Consider the following 24,600-nt stretch of genomic DNA (forward strand, 5'->3'; position numbering starts at 1 on the left):
CAGAATCAGCCAAGTGCCTTCTGTGCCTATCCGAATTAGTAAGAAGCCTGTCCTTAACGCCCAGCCACAGGAAACTCCTAATACGGAAAGGAACTTTAAGGGTCCAAATCGACTTCCACACATCCGAGGGAGGATCAGATCTAAAGAGAGAGAAAGCTTCAAAGGCCGATTTGCAAGAATAAACTCCATTGTTAGTCAGCGCCCAACAGTGCCTATCCAAGTCTTCCTCTTGATTACTCACCTTCACTCCCCGCATTCTAAGGAGAGTCTCAAGGCTAAAGAAAGTATCAAACTTTGACCAGATCCAGTCCCCTTCCGAGTCAACCACATCGACAATCCTCCAGTTGCGTATATCACTAGGCGGGGGGGAAGAACACACCTCAATTAACGGTTTATCCCCAATCCAGTTATCAAACCAGAAACTAATGGACTTACCATTCCCCACCTCCAGGCCAACTCCCGAGCAGAACTCATCAAACACAGCACTAAGTCCTTTCCAGAGGAAGGAACAATTAGCAACTCTCTCTTTCGGGCCCCCGAAGATTTGGTCTTTCCGATACTTACCACAAAGGAGGCGAACCCAAAGAGAGGAGGGGTTTTGCCACATACGCCAAAGGAGTTTCATTAATAAAACTTTATTATTGTCCTTTGCTTTCCTAATACCCAGACCCCCAGAATCTTTAGGCTGGCAAACCTCACTCCAAGGCACAAGATGGATCTTCCTGCCCTCCGCAGCTTCCCCCCACAGGAACCTACGGTTAATCTTGTCAAGATCATTAAGCACAGGATCCGGAAGCTTACAAGCCTGCATGATGTGATTGGGAGCAGCACAATTAACAGATTGAAATTAACGTGAGGCGGCCAGCGAGAGACAGAGTCTTGGCTTTCCAAGTGGCACACTTCGAATTAGCTTTATCCAAAGTCTCTTTGAAGGAGCCTTTAGACACACGCTCACTATGGAGGGGAACGCCCAGATACTTCCCAAGAGAATCAGTAAGAGGAATACCTGAGAGATCACTTAATCTCTTACAGACTCTCTGATTCATATTCTTAGAGCACATCATCCTAGATTTCTGGATATTAAGCTTCTGCCCAGAGGCCGAACAAAAACAATCCAGAATATCCATAATGACTCTCAACTGCTCCTCATTACCCTCAAGAAAGATAAGGACATCATCTGCAAAGAATAAGTGAGTCACCTGAGGACAGAAGCTGTTGATCGCCACAGGGTGGAAACTCCCATTAAAAAGACCGATACAAATATCAATCGAATCATTTGCATCGACTCCTTAAAAGAGACGGATGCAAATAATGCAAATAATACAATTATTTGTATTAGTGAATCATTTGCATCGTGGACCGATGCAAGTGTTTTTTAAATATAAATTTGGATTTTAGGTTTAATTTTTCTGGTTTGAAGCCGCCTCCCACCTCCCTCTTCTCCTCACAATACGGAAACCCAACTCCCTTCCATTGCTGTGTTTTCCACCTCCGACTACCTCATTCTGTTCTCCGTTCTCCTGCTCATCTTCCGGCTTTGAGTCTCCTCCTAGCGACGGTGTTTTCCTTCGGCGATGGTGACTCCGGTAAGAAATAACTATTTGAGTTTGAGTTTGCATATCTATGAAAAATTTGATTTCCAAAATTCTTTCGTAAGACGTTGCTCATTCTCGCGCCTTAGCTTTCTTTCTCAGATGACCTCTCTCTCTCTCTTCAAGAATCCATTTTATGTAGTGGTTCGATTCTAGGGTTCCCTGGCAGAAATCCAGGTCCATTTCTGGTTTTGAGATGTGAAAATTCAAGTGATTGAAGCATAATTTAGGTGAACCCTGTCAATCTCTCTCTGAATTGAAAGTAAAGGTGTGTATTTCTCTTCTTTCTCGTCCGTCTTCAGCCTCCTTACTTTAATTTTAGGAACTTGCTTTCAAAGTTTTATTTCTCTAGTATGATTATGTTATTGTCACTAAGTAGTGCACTACTACATTCTGTTGCAGATGGAAGCTCTGTATGCTAAACTCTACAACAAGTACGATATTGTAAAGGTTTCTCCTTAATTTTTTAGTTAGAGCAGCTTCTATCATAATATTGTTTTGAGTTGTTCTCATTTTGGATTTTAAGCGAGTTTTTTGGGGTTCAGTGTCTAGTTAATTTAAATCTTCTTTTTCTTCATCTTCTTTAGTTTTCCCGTCTACTGCTACGCCTGCATGTAATGTTGACTGTGCCAATCTTAAGTTTGCTTTCTATCTTGACATTGTATTTATGTTAATTACTGCATTTATAAGCATTACGGCAGCCCAAGAAGTGCCTTTGGGTTTGTCCAATAGATCTCCACTCATTGCTGATGAAGCATCAGGACAGACAAATCATGTAGAATAGGCTTTCCTCTAGGAGCTGTTTGGGACATTTAAATATTTCACATGGCCTGTATGGACAATATTGTTGGTAACTGCTCTAAATTGGGAAAAAAATAAAGGAAAAAAATTATGGCAAAAAGGCCAGATGTTAGTGCTAAGAATACAGACATCATCTGTGCTGCAGTGTCTAGCTTAGATAAGTTTAACGATGATGGGAGCTTTATGGGCAAAATTGTTTCACAGCATGATAATGATCCTGCTGGTTCAACTAACCAAGATGAAAATGTGGAGTCAAAAGTCATCACTTCTGAAATGAACAAACCTACTGAAAGCATTTCAACAGTTAATGAAACATCAAGTGCAAACCAGTTGGCAGCTAAGGCCTTGCAGCTTCGTATGAAAGGGACGCATGAAAAAGCTGACAAACTTATGGTAAAACTAATCACAATTTTACATTTCTTCTCTTATTTTTTGGATTGCTAACTATCACTATGAAAGCCACACATTGATGAACACTCTCTTTACTATATCCGAGTTTTTTTAAAATCGAGATGTACAATCTTTAACTTTGAACTATGGATGTATAAAACTGAATGTGAAAACTTCATTTTTTTTGTGCTTTTGATGCTATAACGTTTAAAATCATAAGTTTTCCCTTAGGTTAACAATTGTTTCTTGGTTGATTTGTGCACTATGATGTATTATTGAGGTAGGAAGAAATCCGTTGTTTCTTGTTAAAATGAATAATATCATGGATTTGGTACTGCTTGTTTCTGTTTCTTACTCAATATTGAATTACAGAGAACTGCAAATATAGTTTAGCTAGTGACTTAAGCCTTAGGACTCGTGAGCTCTGTTACTGAAAATATTTTAAAAGTTGAACAACATAATTGCATTACTGTTGTATGAAAGTGGTCATTATCTGAAACAGACTTTGCAACTACTATTTCAACTCATGCATGAGCCTTTGACTTTATTGACTGGTTGGAGAAATTTCCATTTGCTTGTTTTTCTTTAATAGCAAGAAGCTGAGAGAATAAAAGGAAAGCAGGCTGCTGGAGAAAATTCAAGCAGACCTCAACACGTTGGGAGAACCAACATGTAATCTCAGATATTCTAGTTTTCATACCTTTTCTGTATTTAACATGGATGTCATCTTTGCTTGTATTGTTAGTTTTGGATGGAGTGACGCAAGTGGATGTTGATATCGATTAGTAAACATGTATCATAATGCATCCTTTTTTTGCTTTTGTTTGATTTTGAATTGGCTGTTTGGTTTCTTAGTGCAACTCCTAGAATATTCACTTTTTTTTTTCTTTTCACCTGGCTCACTGCCTTAAAAAATTGTACCATTTCCAATTTCTAATGTTCTCCCTCACTCTCTGGCTATTTTGCAATTCTTGTACTGTGGTGCCATAATTTTTTTCCTTGATTCTTTTTAGGAATGTTGCTTATAACCTCCTATGTGGCATACCACATTGGCTATATAGGTCATGATCCACCATCAACTGGCATTCTAATTGCAGCAGTAGTGATATTTGCCGTTCTTGGTGTCCCATTGGCTGTAAGTTGCTTACTTTGCCACATTTCAGCATATATGGTCTTCTAATAATTTTTCTAGTCACATTTAAGTCGGTATTCAAGAAACAGAAAAGAACAAAAACAAAGAAAGATACAAGACGTGAAATCATACAGATCCTCTGTTATTAAATATGATGCTACTCTAAGTATCACATTTTTAATGGTTTTGGTTTCAATATTGTTAATTAATCCCCTTTCAAGAAGGCCCAAATTATGGACTATCTTGTGCTCTAGGTTTAATATGCCCAGGAAGTCCTTGAAATTAGGGGTAGAAAAGTTAGAATATACTGATTGGCCTTAAAATTCATCTCATAGAATAACTGCTTGTTCTTGAGTCTTCTGAGCATGCTCTGTCCAGGGGATTATTTGTTATATGCTTGTCCAAGTATATCCTTTCAGAGTCTTACATAACGGAAGCTGATTTCATGTATTAGTTTTTGTAGATTAATTACAGTGTTGCAAATGAATGTGCTATCTACCAAATGGTTTCATCATCAGTACTCAATACACAATAGATAGAATGAGTATTTTTGAAAAGTTAAGGTAATATGCAGATTTAAAGTTAAGGCTTGGATTGATGAACAAACGCCTGCTCCAACTAGGCCTGGACATGGCTTACCTGTTGCTTTTAAAAAACTTAAAGCTGATGCTTTACAAGGTCATATGGAGTGGATGGTAAGTTACTTAATTACCTTTTTCTTTATTATTCAAATATTCATTTGGATTGGAAACCTAGCTAATTGTTGTTAATTCAATTGTATATAGTCAGAAGTAAATCATCTGGGTACCTTTTCTTTTTATTATTCAAATATTCATTTGGATTGGAAACCTAGTTAATTGGTGTTAATTCAATTGTATATAGTCAGAAGTTAATTCAATTGTTGTTAGTAAGCATATATATATATATATATATATATATATATCCAAAAGAAATTAGTAGAGGTAGATAGGAGGTTCAATCCCTTGATATTCAATTGCAATTAAAAGACAATTTATAGTAAGAATGAAGTATTTAGAGGAACAGAGTATTTTGGTACTTTTGTCATTGTGTCTTACTTTGAGTCACAAATGCTCATTAGAGTATGTTTAATCATTACAGAATTGGATCCCATTTCGGATAAGTTGTGTTTAATCATTATTTAATGGTGTCTAGTAAGTGTCATGAAAGAAACGAGTTTGTTGCTATGCTACTTTGTCATTGGAGCTCCATTCAATCCAAATTATTATTTTTTTAAATGAAAAACCATCGTATGCGTCGGCCCTATAAATGCGCGACACAAATGGTCGAAGTATTTGCAACGGCCCTTTAAAAAAGGTTGATGCAAATGAAGGGCCGATGCAAATTTGCATCAATCCGACGCAAATGCAGCCTCATTTGCATCAGCCCTCTTAAAGGAGCGATGCAAATGTAGCCTCATTTGCGTCGGCCCTTCTAAAGGGCCAAGGCAAATGCTTCAACCATTTGTGTCAAGAGCTTTTGTATCGCTCAAAAAGCGACGCAAATGGTCCTAAATAGCCGATGCAATTGACCAATTTTCCACGAATGATCAATTGATTACAATTTGTGCAAGTTTAGGGGGCTAAATGAACATTTTATGCAAGTTGAGGGGGCTATCGGGATACTTTGAAAGTTCAGGTGGCCAATCATGCTTTTTGGACAAGTTCAGGCGTAAATGATGTATTAAGCCTAAAATTAAAGGTTTGCTTTTATCATAATCATTAGGATAAGTAGTAGATGGTGTTGAATCTTGATGTGTCAAGTACAAGGATGCACGTTTCCCCAAAATATTATGTTGAATCTTCTTGTTCAGGAGAATATATTCTATCTACTTATATAGAGTTAATAATTAATTAGTGGCTTAACATGAAATGTATAACAAATTCCATAAATCCAACAACTTTTGCTCATCTCAATTATAAATTTCATCGGATCTAATTGACTTCGAATCTCACAATCCTGAAATCAAAATGGAAGTTGAAAGAATTAGTGAGATGTTAATTAAGCCTAGTTCATCAACTCCTCCTCATCTCAGAACTTACAAAATTTCTCTTTTAGATCAATTTATGCCACCCATTTACATTCCCATCATTCTTTTCTATCCCAATCAACTACTTCCTAATAACACTTCATTACTGCTAAAGCAATCCTTGTCCGAAACCCTAACTCGATTTTACCCTCTTGCAGGAAAGATCAAAGACGATCACCTCATCGACTGCAACGACGAAGGTTCGTACTACGTTAATGCCAGAGTCAATAACATTTCTCTATCTGATTATCTCAACCCGTCTGATCCGACACCAACATTGCATAAACTATTGCCAAAACAAGTCCGGCTTCAAGAAGCAAGTCCGGGATCATACGTTTCTATGATACAAGAGACACGTTTTCGTTGCGGCGGGATAGCCATTGGTGTACAATTCTCACACATGGCTATGGATGGAGTAGCAGTAGCTTCCTTTCTAAAAACTTGGGCTAAAGTGGCTAATAAATCAGTAGAAGCAGCACATGTTTTACCATATTTTGATGCTGTATCTGTGTTTCCACACTATGATGAGTTTCCGCGAGAGGTGATGCTATCGAGCAACAAATTGTTGATGAGACTCGGGAAAGTTGTCACGAAAAGGTTTATGTTCGAGCCATCATCGCTCGAGTTGCTTAAAGTTAAAGCAACGAGTTCAAGCGTCGAAAATCCAACCCGAGTCGAAGTTGTTTCTGCACTTCTCTGCAAATCCATGAAGGGTATTCATGTTAATAAGACGATGGCACTTACAGTCTCTGTGAATCTACGGACAAGAGCGAACCCTCCATTCCCGGAATGTTCAATGGGAAACATTCTGTGGCCTACAACAGCAATGTTACCAAATGAAACTGAGGTGAAGAGCTTAGTTGAGTCCATAAGAGGAACAATTAGGAAAATAGATTCAGAATCTGTGAAGAACATACAAGGAATTGGAGGTTTTGTGAAACTTGCAAGTCATATGTCCAAGGAGTTGGGAAGTGGGAAATCATTGGAACATGTTGTTTGTACTAGTTGGTGTAATTTTGGGTTGTATGGTGTTGATTTTGGATGGGGGAAGCCATTGTGGGTTTCTTGTGCTGGTTCAGAAAGTAATTCTGAAGCTCCATACTTCAATTCAATAGTTTTAATGGATGCAAAAATGGAGAAAGGAATAGAGGCATGGGTGTATATGGATGAGGATGAGCTTTCTTTAATGGAGAAAGATGAGAATCTTCTTGCTTATGCTTCAGTTAATGCCAGTCCACTAAAACATGGTTTGTGATCTGAATCTGCATTAGTTTTTTTGCTTCTCAGAAATGAAACTATCTTTGAAGAGAAGCATCACAGCAACTTTTTTTTTCATGTGTTAATTTTTCATTTGTAATATGGTGGGTAGGGACCGATATTCAAATGATGTCATATCAGTTGTTGGGATGAGAGATGATGAGACATCATCTGAGTAGAAAACGGTTCTTGAAATCCGTAGAATTTTTCTATATATTATGTACTCTTGTAATTTTTAGTGGAACTTGGTGAAACATGGGTTTCATCAAGTATTCAATAAGTTTTAGCAAGTCCTCCCAACTTTGGATGAGTTGACCATTCATTAAACGAGTTGGATTTCTCTTATTTTGGTCAACTCATCATTTCATCATTTCCATTGCATTGAAATTAGGGTTTCAGTGTTAAATTCACGCCGAGGTTTTGAATTTGAAAAAACCTACAGATAAAATGAATTAGAGAGCAAGGATTTAGAGAGACGTTTTAGTAATTGCATAAGGGTTAAATGTGTTTTAATAATTGCATGAGAAGTGGGTATTACTTTTTTAAATTGGTAGAATGAAAAACACTAATGTGACGCGTTGATTTTGGATTGATCGATCATAATTACCAGTTGTACATTGTACAGTACGACGTACACTAAAATATGAAAGATGTTAATATTATACATCACGTATGCAATTTACTCATGTTTCTTATGCAATTTACTCATGTTTCTTATTGATGTCTAAATTTCAACTAACTTGTAATGTTATACCATCAATTTTACTATTTTTAACATTCTAAGCAAAATTACTATATTGATTAATAATGTTAGGATATTTTCGCTCCTTATTCTTCTAATTATATAGGATAAAGTTCAAATTTGACCATATCCGTTTTTAGGAAGTGCAATTACCGTTAATGTACAAAATTATCTAATTTTACTCCTATTGTTTTCAATCAAGATCAGTTGTATAGACAACAACAACAACAAAGCCTTAGTCCCGAAATGATTCGGGATCGGCTAACATGAACCATCATATAAAACCGTCAAATCAAGTCGTGTCAGCGACACAAATTCGCTCCCTCCACTCCGTCCTATCCACTACCATATTTTCCTCAATTCCCAGTAAACTCATATCACTCCCGATCACCCTCCTCCAAGTTTGCTTAGGTCTTCCCCTACCCCTTACCACTACATCCCTTTGCCACTCTTCGGTTCTCCTAACCGGCGCATCAAGCGCTCTACGTCTCACATGGCCAAACTACCTTAGTCGGTTTTCTCTCATTTTATTCTCAATAGATGTGACCCCTACTTTTGTCCTAATTATTTCATTACTCACTCGATACTTTCTCGTATGACCACACATCCATCTCAGCATACGCATCTCCGCCACCGACATCTTATGGGTGTGGCAGTGTTTCACTGCCCAACACTCCGTACCATATAACAATGTTGGTCTAATTGCCGTCCGATAGAATTTTCCCTTCAATCTATTAGGCATGCCGGGGTCACAAAGGAAACCCGTAGCACTCTTCCACTTCGACCAACCAGCTTTAATCCTATGAGCAACATCTCTATCTACTTCTCCATCCGTTTGGATAATAGATCCTAAATACCGGAAGCAATATGAGGCCTGAACAACTCTCCCATCTAGGGTGATTGTCCCTGCCTCCCTTCTCCTATGGCCGCTAAACTTACACTCCAAATATTCTGTCTTACTTTGGCTCAACTTAAAGCCTCTAGATTCTAGAGTTTGTCTCCATAGTTCCAACTTTCTCTCCACTCATTCTTTCGTCTCATCAACCAACATAATATCATCTGCAAACAGCATGCACCATGGTATACCATCTTGAAGTGAACTTGTTAGTTCATCCATAACGATGGCAAAAAGAAATGGGCTTAGTGCGGAACCTTGATGCACTCCAATCGTAATAGGAAACTCTTCAGTCTTTCCAACACTAGTACGTACACTCGTGCATGCTCCCTCATACATGTCCTTTATGATGTCAATATATTTCCGCGAAATGCCTTTCCTTATCAAGGCCCACCAAAGTACTTCCCTTGGTACCTTATCATATGCTTTCTCCAAGTCAATGAAAACCATATGCAAGTCTTTCTTCTTATTTCGATAGTGCTCCATTAATTGTCTCATTAGATGGATGGCTTCCATAGTTGATCTTCTCGGCATAAAGCCAAACTGGTTTTCCGAGATCTTCACCGTCCTCCTTAGCCTTTGTTCGATCACTCGCTCCCAAAGTTTCATAGTGTGACTCATTAATTTGATTCCCCGATAGTGTGCACAATTTTGGACATCGCCTTTGTTCTTATACAAAGGGATTAAGATACTTTTACTCCATTCTGATGGCATCTTATTGCTTCTCCAAATTTTGTTGAAGAACGTCGTCAACCATTCGATTCCTCTTTCTCCCAAACATCTCCAAATCTCAATAGGGATGCCATCAGGTCCTACTGCTTTCTTCAACTTCATCTTACTTAATGCCATTTTGACTTCACACTTTTGAATTCTCCGCAGGCATTCATGATTTATCATATCGTGATGGATACTTATATCTCCAACATCTTGTCTGCGATCTCCATTAAATAAGTCATCAAAATAGGACCTCCGCCGTTCCTTGATATCCTTATCTCCAACTAGGACTTTCTGGTCCACATCCTTCACACATTTAACTTTTCCGAGATCTCGCATCTTCCTATCTCTCATCCGAGCAATTCTATATATGTCTCTTTCCCCTTCTTTCGTATCCAATCTTGTATACAGATCCTGATTCACCTTTGCTCTAGCATCTCGTATGACCTTCTTTACTTCCCTTTTAGCCTCTTTGTATTTTTTGTAGTTCTCGTCACTCCTACATTTTTCCAATATTTTATAGGATTCTCGCTTACTCTTTACTGCTTGTCGTACTTCTTCTGTCCACCAAGATGTGTCCTTACCCTGTGGCATGCTACCTTTATATTCCCCTAGAACTTCCTTCGTTACTTCCCTTATACTATGCTCCATCTTAGTCCATATCGAATCTATATCTAAATCCATATTACAAGTCCAAACATCTTTTTTGGTCATCTCATCCATAAATTTTTGTTGATTCTCCCCTTGCGATTTCCACCACTTAATCTTAGTCTCTATTTGTGGTGTTTGTTTTCTTATACATTTCCTACTTCGAAAATCAAGCACCACTACTCTATGTTGGGTTGTCGTACTCTCACCAGGGTCACCTTACAATCAATATAACTCTTTCTCCAAGCACTCCTTACTAAGAAGAAGTCAATTTGGCTCGCATTACCGCCACTCCGATAAGTCACTAAGTGGGATGTTCTCTTCATAAACCATGTGTTCATGATACTCAAGTCATAGGCTGATGCAAATTCCAAAATATCATTTCCTGCTTCATTCTTATCTCCAAAACCATACCCTCCATGAACACTCTCAAACCCATCTCGCCTAGAACCCACGTGTCCATTGAGATCATCCCCAGTACCATTTTTTCATCCCTAGGAACCTGTTGCACCACTTCCTCTAAGTCCTCCCAAAAAGCTTGTCTTATAGAGACATCTAATCCTATTTGTGGCGCATATGCACTAATGACATTCACAACCTCATCCCCTATCACTAGCTTAACACTCATAATTCTATCGCTCTTCCTAGACACCGCTACTACATCATCAATATACTCCCTATCAATAAGAATACCTACTCCATTTCTACCCTTATCCTTTCTTGAGTACCAAAGCTTATAACCCCAAGGAGCTATCTCTCTAGCCTTGGCTCCAACCCACTTGGTTTCTTGTAGGCACATTATATTTATTCTCCTCCTCTTCATAACATCTACAATTTCAGCTAATCTTCTTGTTAAAGAACCTATGTTCCATATCCCAAAGCGTAACCTACTATCCTTACCCCTACCCCTACCATTATCGTGGAATAGCTTATTTACCCGCAACCCTTGCATATTTGACACCACCTCCGGGTCCTGGGGTGGCGCGCCGCTTCGGGGTGACGACCTAGCAACCCTTGCACATTTATCACTACACCCGGGTCTAGGAAGTGCAGCGCGTCGCTGAGTAGGGAATGCCCCAACGGTATTTATAGTATGGTTCATGTCATAAGATGTGGATAAGTTTTACACTGGCCGCCACAAACCTACCGCAACCCTCCTCCTTTGTCCGGGCTTGGGACCGGCTGTAAAGGCCACCAAGTGACCCTCACAGGCGGAGTTATCAGTTGTATAGACCTAATAAAAAAATTAAACAAACTGGTTTTACTGTTATTTGACTACCATATCGATCTTCTAAACAAAATTATTGATAAACTAAAACAATTCATGCATTTTGGCCGAGTATTTGTAAGTGGTAATATACTAAAAAAAATTATGTAGTTTTTTTTGTGTGATTAATTTATATGGCAAGTTATTTGTAATTGTGTCAGTAAAACAATAAATATTTTTTGACATAGCTGACATATAGAAAATCAGATATAACAGTTAAATAACAAGTCAAATCATAGTAAACTAATACATTCAAATTTTCTATTAGGTATGGTAAAATGAATATTGCTTGGAAATGTTCTGAGTAAAATTTTATTATTTCATACATTAAGAATACATTTAGACTTTTCTAAAAATAATAGACGAGTACCATGTATTACTCGATGAGTAATTGTTCAATTAAGCTCATGAATTTGACTTAAAGGTGTTATTCATGGAGTAACATAATTACTTAGCTAGTAGCAACAAATTCCAAAATTTAGAAGGCATCCTCACTTTTTGTAATTCAACCCCGATTCCACCTAAAAGTTAGAGTCTCCTGATAAAGACCGAAGATAATCGTTGATAAAGGAGTTTAAGTTAATCCAAATAGGTTTAAGTTGTATTTAAATCTATATAGGAGATCTTGCAAGTATAAATAAGTGGTTTTAGTTTTAGTTTAAAAAAGTCATTTTTATGTTATTTTATTACACTCTTTATGTAGTTCGTTTTATTATTATTGTTTAAGTTTTTCAAATCTATGTTTTTTTCAAAAAATTTGCGCACAATGCGTTTACATTAAAGAAGAAAGAAAAATCTCCGTCAAACCCGGATGTGATTCGAACCCATGACCTCCTAAAGCATAGGTAAACTCTCAACCACTAGGCTAAGAGCTTCACCACATCAATTACCTAGAGTTTATAGTTTATTCATTGAGATATAAACAAACATCAATTTTAATATTACTTTCATTCAGTTTTGGTTTTTTTCGGATTCATTTTTTCTTACTCACCTCTTATTTTCTTCCTCATCCTTTATCTATTTTGTTATAACTTTCACACTCATCACGAACTAACTCACTGATAGTTAGTGCTATAAAAAAACCTAATCGAATTTGTAATTAGCTTCTATTTTGATCCAAGTCGATAGTTACAAATTAGAAAAATGGAATTATGTGATTTATTTGCTAATTAAATAAATAATTAATATTTACCTAGTTATGATTAGTAATTCTGGTTGACCGAAACTTGAATTACTATCGGAACAACATAGTTTAGACCCGTGTCTATGTAGTGTGGTTTTGGGGTTTTGATTTTAGGACTTAAATTATGAAGTTAATTCACAAGAACCTAATGCTTTCTTTATATCTTCAAGGCTTAATATATTGTTTTTCTCCTGAACTTTTTTTATTACCGCCCTAAACTTTCAAAATGTTCTGATAGCTCTTTCAAGTTGCGTTAAATATAATTAATTAATCACTCGGTTGTAAAAAAATAAATAAATTAATGCGTCTTAGAAAAAAGTAAAACGACCAATTACAATAAATCATGGACCAAATATGACTAAATAATAGCTCAGGAACCATATAACAACATTTTGAATAAATCGAGAGCAAGCCATCGAGAAATGGCTTGAGTTTATTTAGCAAGGTACAACCTGGTGCAACTCATCCACAGCTGGGAGGAGTTACTAAAACTTATTGAGTACTTGTGAAACTCATGTTTCACCAAGTTACATAAAGGTTTCAAGAGTATATAATATATAAAAAAATTCTACAATATTACAAGAATGATGCCACATCATCCCAATTGCTGATGTGGCATCATTTAAATACTTCATCTATATATAAAAAAATTCTACAATATTACAAGAATGATGCCACATCATCCCAATTGCTGATGTGGCATCATTTAAATACTTCATCTTAATTGCTGATGTGCCATCATTTAAATATTGGTCCAGATCCACCTGAAAAATTAACTCAGTTTGAAAAAGGTTGCTGTTTTTGAATCAATTAAATCTAATGATGTTTCTCTTCAAAGATAATTTGATTTCTGAGAAGCAAAAAAACTAATGAAGATTCAGATCACAGACCATGTTTTAGTGGACTGGCATTAACTGAAGCATAAGCAAGAAGATTCTCATCTTTCTCCATTAAAGAAAGCTCATCCTCATCCATATACACCCATGCCTCTATTCCTTTCTCCATTTTTGCATCCATTAAAACTATTGAATTGAAGTATGGAGCTTCAGAATTACTTTCTGAACCAGCACAAGAAACCCACAATGGCTTCCCCCATCCAAAATCAACACCATACAACCCAAAATTACACCAACTAGTACAAACAACATGTTCCAATGATTTCCCACTTCCCAACTCCTTGGACATATGACTTGCAAGTTTCACAAAACCTCCAATTCTTCTTCACAGATTCTGAATCTATTTTCCTAATTGTTCCTCTTATGGACTCAACTAAGCTCTTCACCTCAGTTTCATTTGGTAACATTGCTGTTGTAGACCAGACAAGGTTTCCCATTGAACATTCCGGGAACGGAGGGTTCGCTCTTGTCCGTAGATTCACAGGGACTGTAAGTGCCAACGGCTTATTTTCTTCGGAAACACAAACATCCTTCATGGATTTGCACAGAAGTGCAGAAACAACTTCCACTCGGGTTGGATTTTGGATGCCTGAACTCGTTGCTTTCACTTTAAGCAACTCGAGTGATGATGGTTCGAACATAAACCTTTTCGTGACAACTTTCCCAAGTTTCATCGAAATTTTTTTGCTCGATAACATCGCCTCTCGCGGAAACTTATCATACTGTGGAAACACAGATGAAGCATCAAAATATGGTAAAACATGTGCTGTTTCTACTGATGTATTAGCTACTTCAGCCCAAGTTTTTAGAAAAGAAGCTACTGCTACTCCATCCATAGCCATGTGTGCGAATTGAACTCCAATGGCTATCCCGCCGCATCGAAAACATGTTTCTTGTATCATAGAAACGTAAGATCCCCGACTTGCTTCTTCAAATAGGACTTGTTTTGGCAATAGTTTATACAATGTTGATGTCGGATCAGACCGGTTGAGATAATCAGATAGAGAAATGTTATTGACTCTGGAATTAACGTAGTACAAACCTTCGTCGTTGCAGTCGATGAGGTGATAGTCTTTGATCTTTCCTGCAAGAGGGTAAAATCGAGTTAAGGTTTCGGACAAGGATTGCTTTAGCAGTAATGATGTGTTATTAGGAAGTAGTTGATTGGGATAGAAAAGAATGATGGGAATGTAAATGGGTGGCATAAATTGATCTAAAAGAGAAATTTTATGAGTTCTGAGATGAGAAGGAGTTGATGAACTAGGCTTAATCAACATCTCACTAATTCTTTCAACTTCCATTTTGATTTCAGGATTCTGAGGTTCAAAGTTAATTAGATCTGACGAAATTTATAATTGAGATGAGCAAAAGTTGTTCGTTTTATGGAATTTATTATACATTTCATGTTAAGCTACTAGTTATTAACTCTATATAATGACAAAACGGTAAGAGTTAATTATCTGACACATTGCTACCTTTCTTTGTGTACATAATATATTTATTAATGAAAGCTTGACACATCAACATTCAACACCATCTACTGACGTGTTAAAGCTGCTATTGGCCGACTCTAATAAGGACGTTACTTTTATCATAAAGTAGGTGAAAGTTGGAAAAGTTTTATTATTATTGTTTCTTTTTTCATCTAAAAAACTACTTATCCTAATGATTAGGAAGTTCGTGACCGAACTAGGAGTGGTGCCTCATATTGTGAATCTCATTACTTTGTACTGTGATATTAATGGAGCCATTGCACAAGCAAAGGAACCACGGTTTCATAATGCATCCAAACACTATCTCAAGCGATATCATCTTATCAGAGAGATTATAGCCGGAGGAGATGTGAGAATAGAAAGAGTACCTACAGAGGACAGCGTTGCAGATCCATTGACGAAGGCGTTAACCCAAAGAGTTCATGTTCGTCATTTGAATTCTTCTGGGATTAGTTTTAGAAACAATTGGTTTTAGTCCAAGTGGTAAGCTTATAGACATGAACCAAAATATGAATATCGTGGGGGCGTTCCCTACTCAGCGACACGCTGCACTTCATAGACCCGGGTGTAGTGAAAAATGTGCAAGGGTTGCTAGGTCGTCGCTCCGAAGCGGCACACCACCTCGGTGCCCGGGGTGGTGTGAAATGTGCAAGGGTCCCCGCATGATGAATGCATGCGGGTAAATAAGCTAGTCCACGATAATGGTAATGGTAGGGGTAGTAGGTTACGCATAAGCTCTTTGACAGGAAGATTAGTTGAAATTGTAGATGTTATGAAGAGGAGGAGAATAAATATAATGTGCCTACAAGAAACCAAGTGGGTTGGAGCCAAGGCCAGAGAGATAGCTCCTTGGGGTTATAAGCTTTGGTACTCAGGAAAGGATAAGGAACGAAATGTAGTACATATTCTTATTGATCGGGACTATATTGATGATGTAGTAGCGGTGTCTAGAAAGAGCGATAGAATTATGAGTATTAAACTTGTGATAGGGGATGAGGTTGATAATGTCATAAGAGCATATGCACCACAAATAGGATTAGATGCCTCTATAAAACAAGCTTTTTGGGAGGACCTGGAGGAAGTGGTGCAACAGGTTCCTAGGGATGATAAGATGGTACTGGGTGGTGATCTCAATGGACATGTGGGTTCTAGGTGAGATGGGTTTGAAAGTGTTCATGGAGGTTTTGGTTTTGGAGATAGGAATGAAGCAATTCGCATCAGCCTATGACTTGAGTATCATGAACACTTGGTTTACGAAAAGAACCTCCCACTTAGTGACTTATCTGAGTGGCGGTAATGCGAGCCAAATTGACTTCTTCCTTGTAAGGAGTGCTTGGAGAAAAAGCTATATTGAATGTAAGGTGATCCCTGGTAAGAGTACGACAACTCAACATAGAGTAGTGGTGTTTGATTTTCAAAGTAGGAGATGTATAAGAAAACGAATACCACAAATAGAGACTAAGATTAAGTGGTGGAAACTGCAAGGGGGAACCAACAAAAATTTGTGGATGAGATGGCCACAAAAGATATTTGGACTTGTAATATGGATTTAGATATAGATTCAGTATGGACTAAGATGGAGCATAGTATAAGGGAAGTAGCGAAGGAAGTTCTAGGGGAATCTAATGGTAGCATGCCACCGGGTAAGGACACATTTTAGTGGACAGAAGAAGTACGGCAAACAATAAAGAGTAAGCGATACCTATAAAATATTGGGAAAATGCAAGAGTGACGAGAACTACGAAAAGTACAAAGAGGCTAAAAGGGAAGCAAAGAAGGTCATACGAGATGCTAGAGCAAAGGTGAATCGGGATTTATATACAAGATTGGATACGAAGGAAGGGGAAAAAGACATATATAGAATTGCTCGGATAAGAGAAAGGAAGACACGAGATCTCGGAAAAGTTAAATGTGTGAAGGATGTGGACCAAAAAGTCCTAGTTGGAGATAAGGATATCAAGGAGCGATGTAGGTCCTATTTTGATGACTTATTTAATGGAGATCGCGGACAAGATGTTGGAGATATAAGTATCCCTTACGATATGATAAATCATGACTGCATGCGGAGAATTAAAGAGGGTGAAGTCAGAATGACATTAAATAAGATGAGATTGAAGAAAGCAGTAGGACCTGATGGCATCCCTATCAAGATTTGGAGATGTTTGGAAGAGAGAGGAATCGAATGGTTGACGACGTTGTTCAACAAGATTTGGAGAAACATCAGAATGGAGGAAAAGTATCTTAATCCCTTTGTATAAGAACAAAGACGGTGTCCAAGATTGTTCCAACTATCGAGGAATCAAATTAATGTGTCACACTATGAAATTTTGGGAGCGAGTGATCGAACAAAGGCTAAGGAGGACGGTGAAGATCTTGAAAAACCAGTTTGGCTTTATGCCAGGAAGATCGACTATGGAGGCCATCCATCTAATGAGACAATTAATGGAGCACTATCGAAATAAGAAGAAAGACTTGCATATGGTTTTCATTGACTTGGAGAAGGCATATGATAAGGTACCAAGTGAAGTACTTTGGTGGGCCTTAATAAGGAAAGACATTTCGCGGAAATATATTGACATCATAAATGACATGTATGAGGGAGTGTGTACGAGTGTACGTACCAGTGTTGGGAAGACTGAAGAGTTCCCTATTACGATTGGAGTGCATCAAGGTTCTGCACTTAGCCCATTTCTTTTTGCCATCGTTATAGATGAATCAACGAGTTCACTTCAAGATGGTATACCATGGTGTATGTTGTTTGCAGATGATATTGTGTTGGTTGATGAGACGAAAGAAGGCGTGGAGAGGAAGTTGGAACTATGGAGACAAACTTTGGAATCTAGAGGCTTTAAGTTGAGCCGAAGTAAGACGGGATATTTGGAGTGTAAGTTTAGTGGCGATAGGAGTAGGGAGGCAGGGACAATCACCCTGAATGGGAGGGTTGTCCAGGGCTTGAATTGCTTCTGTTATTTAGGGTCTGTTATTCAAACCATAGTTGTTAAAGGCGCGCCTCGGCTAAGGCTGCAGCCTTAGCGCCTCTGGAGCCCAAAGGCGGGCGCGGTCAGTCAGGCGCGTGCCTTAGTGCGCCTTAAGCCAGGCGCAAGGCGCACGCCTTGGCGCGCCTCAGCTACCTTGGGGTATTTTAGGGTTGAGGGTACTTAGGGTTTTGAGGGTATTTTAGGGTCTTTTAAGTTCAGAAAATAAAAGAAAAGCATGGATAGACAAAGATCGACAGTTTTTACTTCACATATCGCAACAGTTAACTCATGCCTTAGTAGTTAACTAGAACTTAACTCATGCATTTTATGGTTTTATTGTTGTTATTTGACTATTTGTGATTATTTGTGACTAGTATTATGAATTTATGATATTTTTTTTTGTGCGCCTCGGGTCGCTCGGGCGCGCACCTTAAGTTGCGCCTTAGTGCGCCTTGCACCTTTAATAACTATGATTCAAACGAATGGAGAAGTGGATCGAGATATTGCTCATAGGATCAAATCTGGTTAGTCGAAGTGGAAGAGAGCTATGGGTTTCCTTTGTGACCTTGGCATGCCTAATAGATTGAAGGGAAAATTCTACCGCACGGCAATTAGACCTGCATTGTTATATGGTACGGAGTGTTGGGCAGTGAAACACTGTCACATTCATAAGATGTCGGTGACGGAGATGCGTATGTTGAGTTGAGATGGATGTGTGGTCATACGAGAAAGGATCGGGTGAATAATGAAATAATTAGAGCAAAAGTAGGGTTTGCATCTATTGAGAATAAAATGAGAGAAAACCGACTAAGGTGGTTTGACCATGTAAGACGAAGAGCGCTTGATGCACCGATTAGGAGAACTGAAGAATGGCAAAGGGATGCAATGGTGAGGGGTAGGGAAAGACCTAAGCAAACTTGGAAGAGGGTGATTGAAAGTGATATGAGTTTATTGGGGATTGAGGAAAATATGACAGTGGATAGAGCGGAGTGGAGGGAGAGAATTTATGTCGCTAACGTAACTTGATTTCACGGTTTCGTATAACCGTTTATATTAGCCGACCCCGAATCATTTCGGGACTAAGGCTTTATTGTTGTTGTATTGTTGGCTTCTTTCTTTGTCTGCATAATATACTTATAAATCTAATTAATGAAAGCTTGACACATCAAGATCCAACACCACCTAATAAGGACGTTACTTTTATCATAAAGTAGGTGAAAGTTGGGAAAGTTTTATTATTATTGTTTTTTTTTCTTCTAAAAAACTACTTATCCTAATGATTATGATAAAAATAAACCTTTAATTTTATATTCATTTCTAAATAATTGCATTATTAACAACAAAAACTGACTTACCAAAACGCTTTTTAAGAGCATCTCCAACATTTTTAAGTTAGAATTTGAGAAGATAGAGTTAAAAACTAATTCCAATAGCTTCTCAGTTACTACTAAGAATAATTTATTATTGAGGAGTCTCCCTTCTCTCATTATTGGTACATATAACAATTTTAATAATAAAACAATAAATAAGGAATATTGTGTGGAGATAATATGTATTAGTCACTGGATTAAGAGTCTCCTAGAAATGCCCTTAGCTAACTAGTTGCAAAGCATATGCAACAAACCTACCTTAATTGAGAGAAATGTCCCGTGTGAAGTTCTACACTGGACCAGGTGACCAAGTTGATCAGATTCACCCATCAAATAGCTTTTGCATTGATTAGAGGTGAAAAGGATCCTGAGGCCCATCTTTCATTTTTTGGGTGCATTAAACCCTGATCTTTTAGGGAAATTTACACAGACATTCAAATATGAAAAATTATTTATAACTATATCAAGTACTAATCTAAATAATGTCAAACTAAACTAAGTAAATAATTGTTTTCATATATTTTAAGTAGATTTTATGAATTAGGGATCTAAAATATATTTTTTAAGGTTTATGATTTATGAATTGAGATCTAAAATTTATAAAATTAGGGTACAAAATTATACATATATAGAAATTAGTGACATATTAAGCATTAAGTTTTGTAATATGATTTAATTGTAATTTTATAAGTAGATATGATTTTGATCTAAAAAGCCTGATCTTTTATTTAGACACATTGAGCCCCTCATCTTTTATTTTCCGTGACATTAAGCTCTTACTTGTTAAATTGGTTAGTTGTGAGTATCTAATATAGTTAAAAAAGTGTTATTAATTTCATCTATAGTTTGAAATTATATTTTTTACAACTCGAAATAAGGTTTCTATAGTTTTCCTATAGCCACATTACATATTAAAAACCGTTTCCAACTGTTAAAAATGAAAATTTCTAAAACAGAAATGAATAACACTTTGCCAATCGAGTTTTATATTCAAAAATAACTTTGTTGGTCGTCAGGGGCTTAATATGACAGAAAATAAAAGAACATGGGCTTAAGGTGTCCAAATAAAAAAGCAAGGGCTTAATACACCAAAAAATGAAAGACCAGGGACCTCGGGATGCTTTTTGCCTTAATTTTAGATCAAAAGTTAGTGCCATCCAAATTCAAAGCTAAAAACCGAAAACATATTCTTAACTTCAGACTTTCTCAGTCACAATCACTCCATTGTAAACTATGCATTTAACTAGAAGACACTCTCTTTGGTTCTTTCTACATACTGCAAACATAAGATATCGAAAAAAGATAGTGATACGCGAAAATGCCTAAGAAGAATTACCAATAATTATAGCAATCTTATTATGCAAATATAATAATATAGTTTTCTGGCATGATCATAATTCATAAGATGTGGGTTTGGAGCTGATTTTACCAATAAAGTACGCGACATGCGAACTGAACTGAACTGACTGAGTTTGCTCCTCTACAACATTTTTCCAACACCATGATTCCTCGGAACAGATTCATCGACATGCACGTGAGACCAATTTCCCACCAATGATGATAATTGTTCGACCTTATCATACAATCCAAGGAGCCCACCAGTGTGTATGAAAAATATGCTTCTCCCTTCCCACTTGTTTGGATTCTCAGTCATGTCTTTCCTCATTCCATATGCAGCTTTTCCCACTAAATTATTTATACAAATAAACAGTTAATACTCAGAGTACTAGAAGTTATTGAATCTAGTTGATCTCCATATTTTATCAGACTGTGAAACATGTTTGGCATTAACAACATACATATCCTAAACTAAGATGATAAACAAAGCAAAACATACAAAAGAATCATATTACTGTCCCGGTCTACCTGTAAACTGGATCCAGAACAACACCAGTAGATATAGCAACTTCCTTCACAAACTGAAGCTCATGAGAGGTGTTCATTGCATAGCCCAGACCTTTGGCCTATAGTAAGGGAGAAAACGTCAAGGACAGTAATATGATTATTTTGTGTTTTATCCTTCACAAAAAGATTCATGGAAACATTGTCCATTTCCTGAGGCATGGTAATGTCTATCGGACAATCATAATAAACGGTAATTAATAAAAAAAGAAAAGAGGAATGTGAATCCTTAGACAAGAAGCTACCACTCTGTACTATAGTTTTATTAGAAAAACCTAGACCATTCAATGACATTATTGGCATATATTCAACAGACAGATTTCAGACAATTAATTATGTCACCATATAAAACAAAGAATTTGAACAAATTAACAATTCTCGGCTAATGCGACGAAGAACTTACATTTTGTATGTTGACAAAATCATGTGAGTTAAGTATTGCTGCACGTCCATCAGTTAGGCCTTGAATAACGCTGTGAAAATAATCCGAGTCACCACAAAACAGAGAATGCATGAACCTGCAAAGAAAAATAAGATGCAAGTAGAGTTAATTTATGTACCAGACAGAAACTTAATCGCAAAAATATTATTAACTTTTGCAAAATTTGTAGACGGACACATTCTGATGCCTAAATCCAATTGCCTAGACTATTCTTAATGGCAACCACATGAGTTAACCGAGTCCATGTATCCCATTTAATTAGATATCACTATCAATGAATCAAGAGCAGAACACGTATCACCTGCCAAAATCCTGATATGTAACTCTTATATTTGGACTCATAGAGTGATCTCCAAATGTATGATTGAAAAACCCAAAAATGTTTAGTTTCTCAGTAGCTAAAATCCCTCAGGTACAACTTTTGTCCCTTTTGTAATAACTATTACATTAATGCATACCAGAAACTGATTCAACCTCCACATTTTTGTATAATGAAGTCAAGTGAAAGGAACTTTCAGATGCTGTAATATTATGTTTCCATATCAAAACTAATAAAAGAAAAAAAGCGAATTGCTAAGGCCATAAAACAGGAATAGGATGAAGAGAAAATACAGTATAGAAACTAGACAAACAGACTAGAGAAAAACCTGCAATGTCATCAAATTTTAAAGCGCCGCTGCTAGCCTGAACTTGTTCAATTTCCCTGATTGCCTCAATGTAACCCCTGGATGAAATTCACATACATGAAACTCACACAAACAACTCTGCTAGCTCTGTGTAGTTATTGAAGTTGTCTAGATTAGAGTTCCACAACTTTAAAACATATATTATCATAATTAAAGGTGTACAATTTGGAGGGACTAAAGTGTCTTTCAAATAACCAAAGTATAAAGCATTGAACACATTTTGGAGATAAAATTTGACAATTTAAAATCTTAGAAACAAGTATTATTAATATTAGACTTAGGACACCAAACATCAAATTGAAGAAGATCAATCTGGTGTAATTAACAAATGTGAAGTTAAGTGTAATAGAAAGAATATGAGTTTGGAACAATGCTAAATTCAGTACATAAAAAGAAATTCTACATTCTACACGGAATTTCACAACCTGCAATTCTAAAACTGTGACCTAGGAAACAGCTATCAAATTACAGATAGCGTTTTTTCTTTCAGAGAAAGGAGATGATATCTTTCACAACTTGTCAGAAGAATCCCTAAGAACAAGTAGATGAAAGAAAAACCACAAAAAAAAAGAAGAAATAGAAAAAATTATTACAGCGAAAGTGAGGTTGGAATGCAACAAACTTATAAATATGCAACATTTACATTATATTAGCCGACTGCAAATGAATAATACACAATAAAGGAAAGGAAAATGATGAAAATGAAGTATAAACAGAAAGAGATTAACCTTAGACGAAAGAAGTATAAGATATCAGTCAAGATTAAGGTACGTAGCAGGGCAATGGTCTGAATTTCTCCAATGGTAATGATACAATCAGCACCATTTTCCACTGCATCACCCATCAAAGAATTCTAACTTCGTCAATTGAATGCCGGAGATCTCATCGCGCTAAACGTATAATAAATTAAAAGAAATTCATCAAAATTCCATTAAAATTAAAACGAGAAAAAAAAAATTGATCGGATGAATTCATAATTTGATTACCTTCAACCAAAACCCGTTGCCTTTGGGAAAATTAGGAAATTTTCAGAGATGAATTGGGGTAGGAAGATGAGATAGAGAGAATGGGTGAGAAGGAAAGGGATTCAGATGGGAAGGCCAGGAAGGAGCAGTGTAGGGTTTGTGGGTGAAGAAGTCGAGAGAGGTGTTGTATTTGTTGTGTTCTTCCGATTCCATCACTTCACTTGGGAAGTAGCAATTGAAGCAACGGAGAGTGGAGATTTCAAAGGGAGTTTGGGTCTGAAAGTGTTGTTGAGGGAGAAATATGGAGCACAGAAGCAATCTGATTTTATGCTTATCAATTTATTTTTTATTGTTTTTTATATTAATTTTGTGTGCTCCAGTGGAAACTCAAGACACGGGTAAGAGCTTGATTGGGGAGGGATTAGAAGGGTGAGTAAGGTAAGGGTTAGTATGGGTTGATAGAAACCTTTGTTTGGGAGAAGGAAAGGTTAGTAAGGGTTTCTACAAACCCATATTTGGAACACAAAAAATTAGGAGTGTAAGAGTTTAGAGGGGTTTTGAAGGGTTTCTTTTTAAAAAATTGCATCCAATTTTGAACCCTCCAATTTGGTGGGTTTGGAAGGGTTAGAAATTACCCTTACTTCCCTTTTCCTACCTTTCCCTACCCTTCTCTACCCTTCCTTTATTAACCCTTCCCTACCCTTCATCCAATCAAGTAGGGGCGGATCTAGGGGGGGTAAGGGAGGGTCTCCCGACCCTCCGACCCTCCGGAACACCCTTGACGAATAGTGGTTCAGTCCCGAGAAGCCCCCCCAAAATAGTTAAAATTAATACTTATAATGTAGAATGTAATTATATAACATGAAACTAAGTTTGCATAGTTGATTGTAGTGATAATTAAAGGCATCTCTATATCCAAGTGGTCTTGTGTTCAAATCTCCCTCTCTTCACTTTTTATCTCATTTTCAAATCTCCCTCTCTTCACTTTTTATCTCATTTTAATTTTTTCCCTTAAACCTCAATCTCCTTTAAAAATATCAATATTAAGTATAATTTTTAGGGATAAAATTGCTCTTGGCTGCCAATATTAAGGGTAAAATTGCACCATTTTATACGTTAGAGGTAAAATTATTCTTAGGTGTAAACATTAGAGTATTTTTGCACCTTATCCTTACTTCATATTGAATATCAGTTGTTTTG

The 24,600-nt window shown here is 37.0% G+C and overlaps 3 protein-coding genes and 1 pseudogene across 8 annotated transcripts; 2 read left to right on the forward strand and 2 right to left on the reverse strand.

Moving 5' to 3' along the window:
* Nucleotides 1-1,424: 1,424 nt before the first annotated feature.
* Nucleotides 1,425-6,249, forward strand: LOC136202023 (uncharacterized). Of its 5 annotated transcripts, none has more exons than XM_065992468.1 (8): nucleotides 1,425-1,586; nucleotides 1,682-1,860; nucleotides 1,995-2,042; nucleotides 2,598-2,786; nucleotides 3,376-3,455; nucleotides 3,845-3,918; nucleotides 4,490-4,610; nucleotides 6,121-6,249. In XM_065992468.1, the coding sequence occupies exons 3-6, from the start codon at nucleotides 1,995-1,997 to the stop codon at nucleotides 3,849-3,851; spliced, it is 324 nt and encodes a 107-aa protein (XP_065848540.1). In that variant the 5' UTR covers nucleotides 1,425-1,586; nucleotides 1,682-1,860; the 3' UTR covers nucleotides 3,852-3,918; nucleotides 4,490-4,610; nucleotides 6,121-6,249. The 5 variants fall into 5 exon arrangements, with proteins under 5 accessions (XP_065848540.1, XP_065848543.1, XP_065848538.1 ...); XM_065992471.1 differs by having other exon boundaries at nucleotides 1,995-2,036; XM_065992466.1 differs by having other exon boundaries at nucleotides 1,995-2,786.
* LOC136202022 (stemmadenine O-acetyltransferase-like) lies at nucleotides 5,693-7,442 on the forward strand. The gene has a single exon (XM_065992465.1). The coding sequence runs from the start codon at nucleotides 5,904-5,906 to the stop codon at nucleotides 7,215-7,217; it is 1,314 nt and encodes a 437-aa protein (XP_065848537.1). The 5' UTR covers nucleotides 5,693-5,903; the 3' UTR covers nucleotides 7,218-7,442.
* Nucleotides 7,443-13,043: 5,601 nt separating this feature from the next.
* On the reverse strand, nucleotides 13,044-14,865 carry LOC136203992 (stemmadenine O-acetyltransferase-like; annotated as a pseudogene).
* LOC136202704 (bifunctional D-cysteine desulfhydrase/1-aminocyclopropane-1-carboxylate deaminase, mitochondrial-like) lies at nucleotides 14,510-23,706 on the reverse strand. 2 transcript variants are annotated; one of them, XM_065993485.1, is made up of 7 exons: nucleotides 23,422-23,706; nucleotides 23,164-23,325; nucleotides 22,397-22,473; nucleotides 21,711-21,825; nucleotides 21,272-21,369; nucleotides 20,835-21,091; nucleotides 14,510-14,648 (listed from the first exon to the last, which is right to left on the reverse strand). In XM_065993485.1, the coding sequence occupies exons 4-6, from the start codon at nucleotides 21,819-21,821 to the stop codon at nucleotides 21,052-21,054; spliced, it is 249 nt and encodes an 82-aa protein (XP_065849557.1). In that variant the 5' UTR covers nucleotides 21,822-21,825; nucleotides 22,397-22,473; nucleotides 23,164-23,325; nucleotides 23,422-23,706; the 3' UTR covers nucleotides 14,510-14,648; nucleotides 20,835-21,051. The 2 variants fall into 2 exon arrangements, with proteins under 2 accessions (XP_065849557.1, XP_065849555.1); XM_065993483.1 differs by lacking the exon at nucleotides 21,272-21,369.
* Nucleotides 23,707-24,600: the final 894 nt, after the last annotated feature.

This window comes from Euphorbia lathyris, chromosome 8, assembly GCF_963576675.1.
Source record: "Euphorbia lathyris chromosome 8, ddEupLath1.1, whole genome shotgun sequence".
NCBI lineage: Eukaryota > Viridiplantae > Streptophyta > Magnoliopsida > Malpighiales > Euphorbiaceae > Euphorbia > Euphorbia lathyris.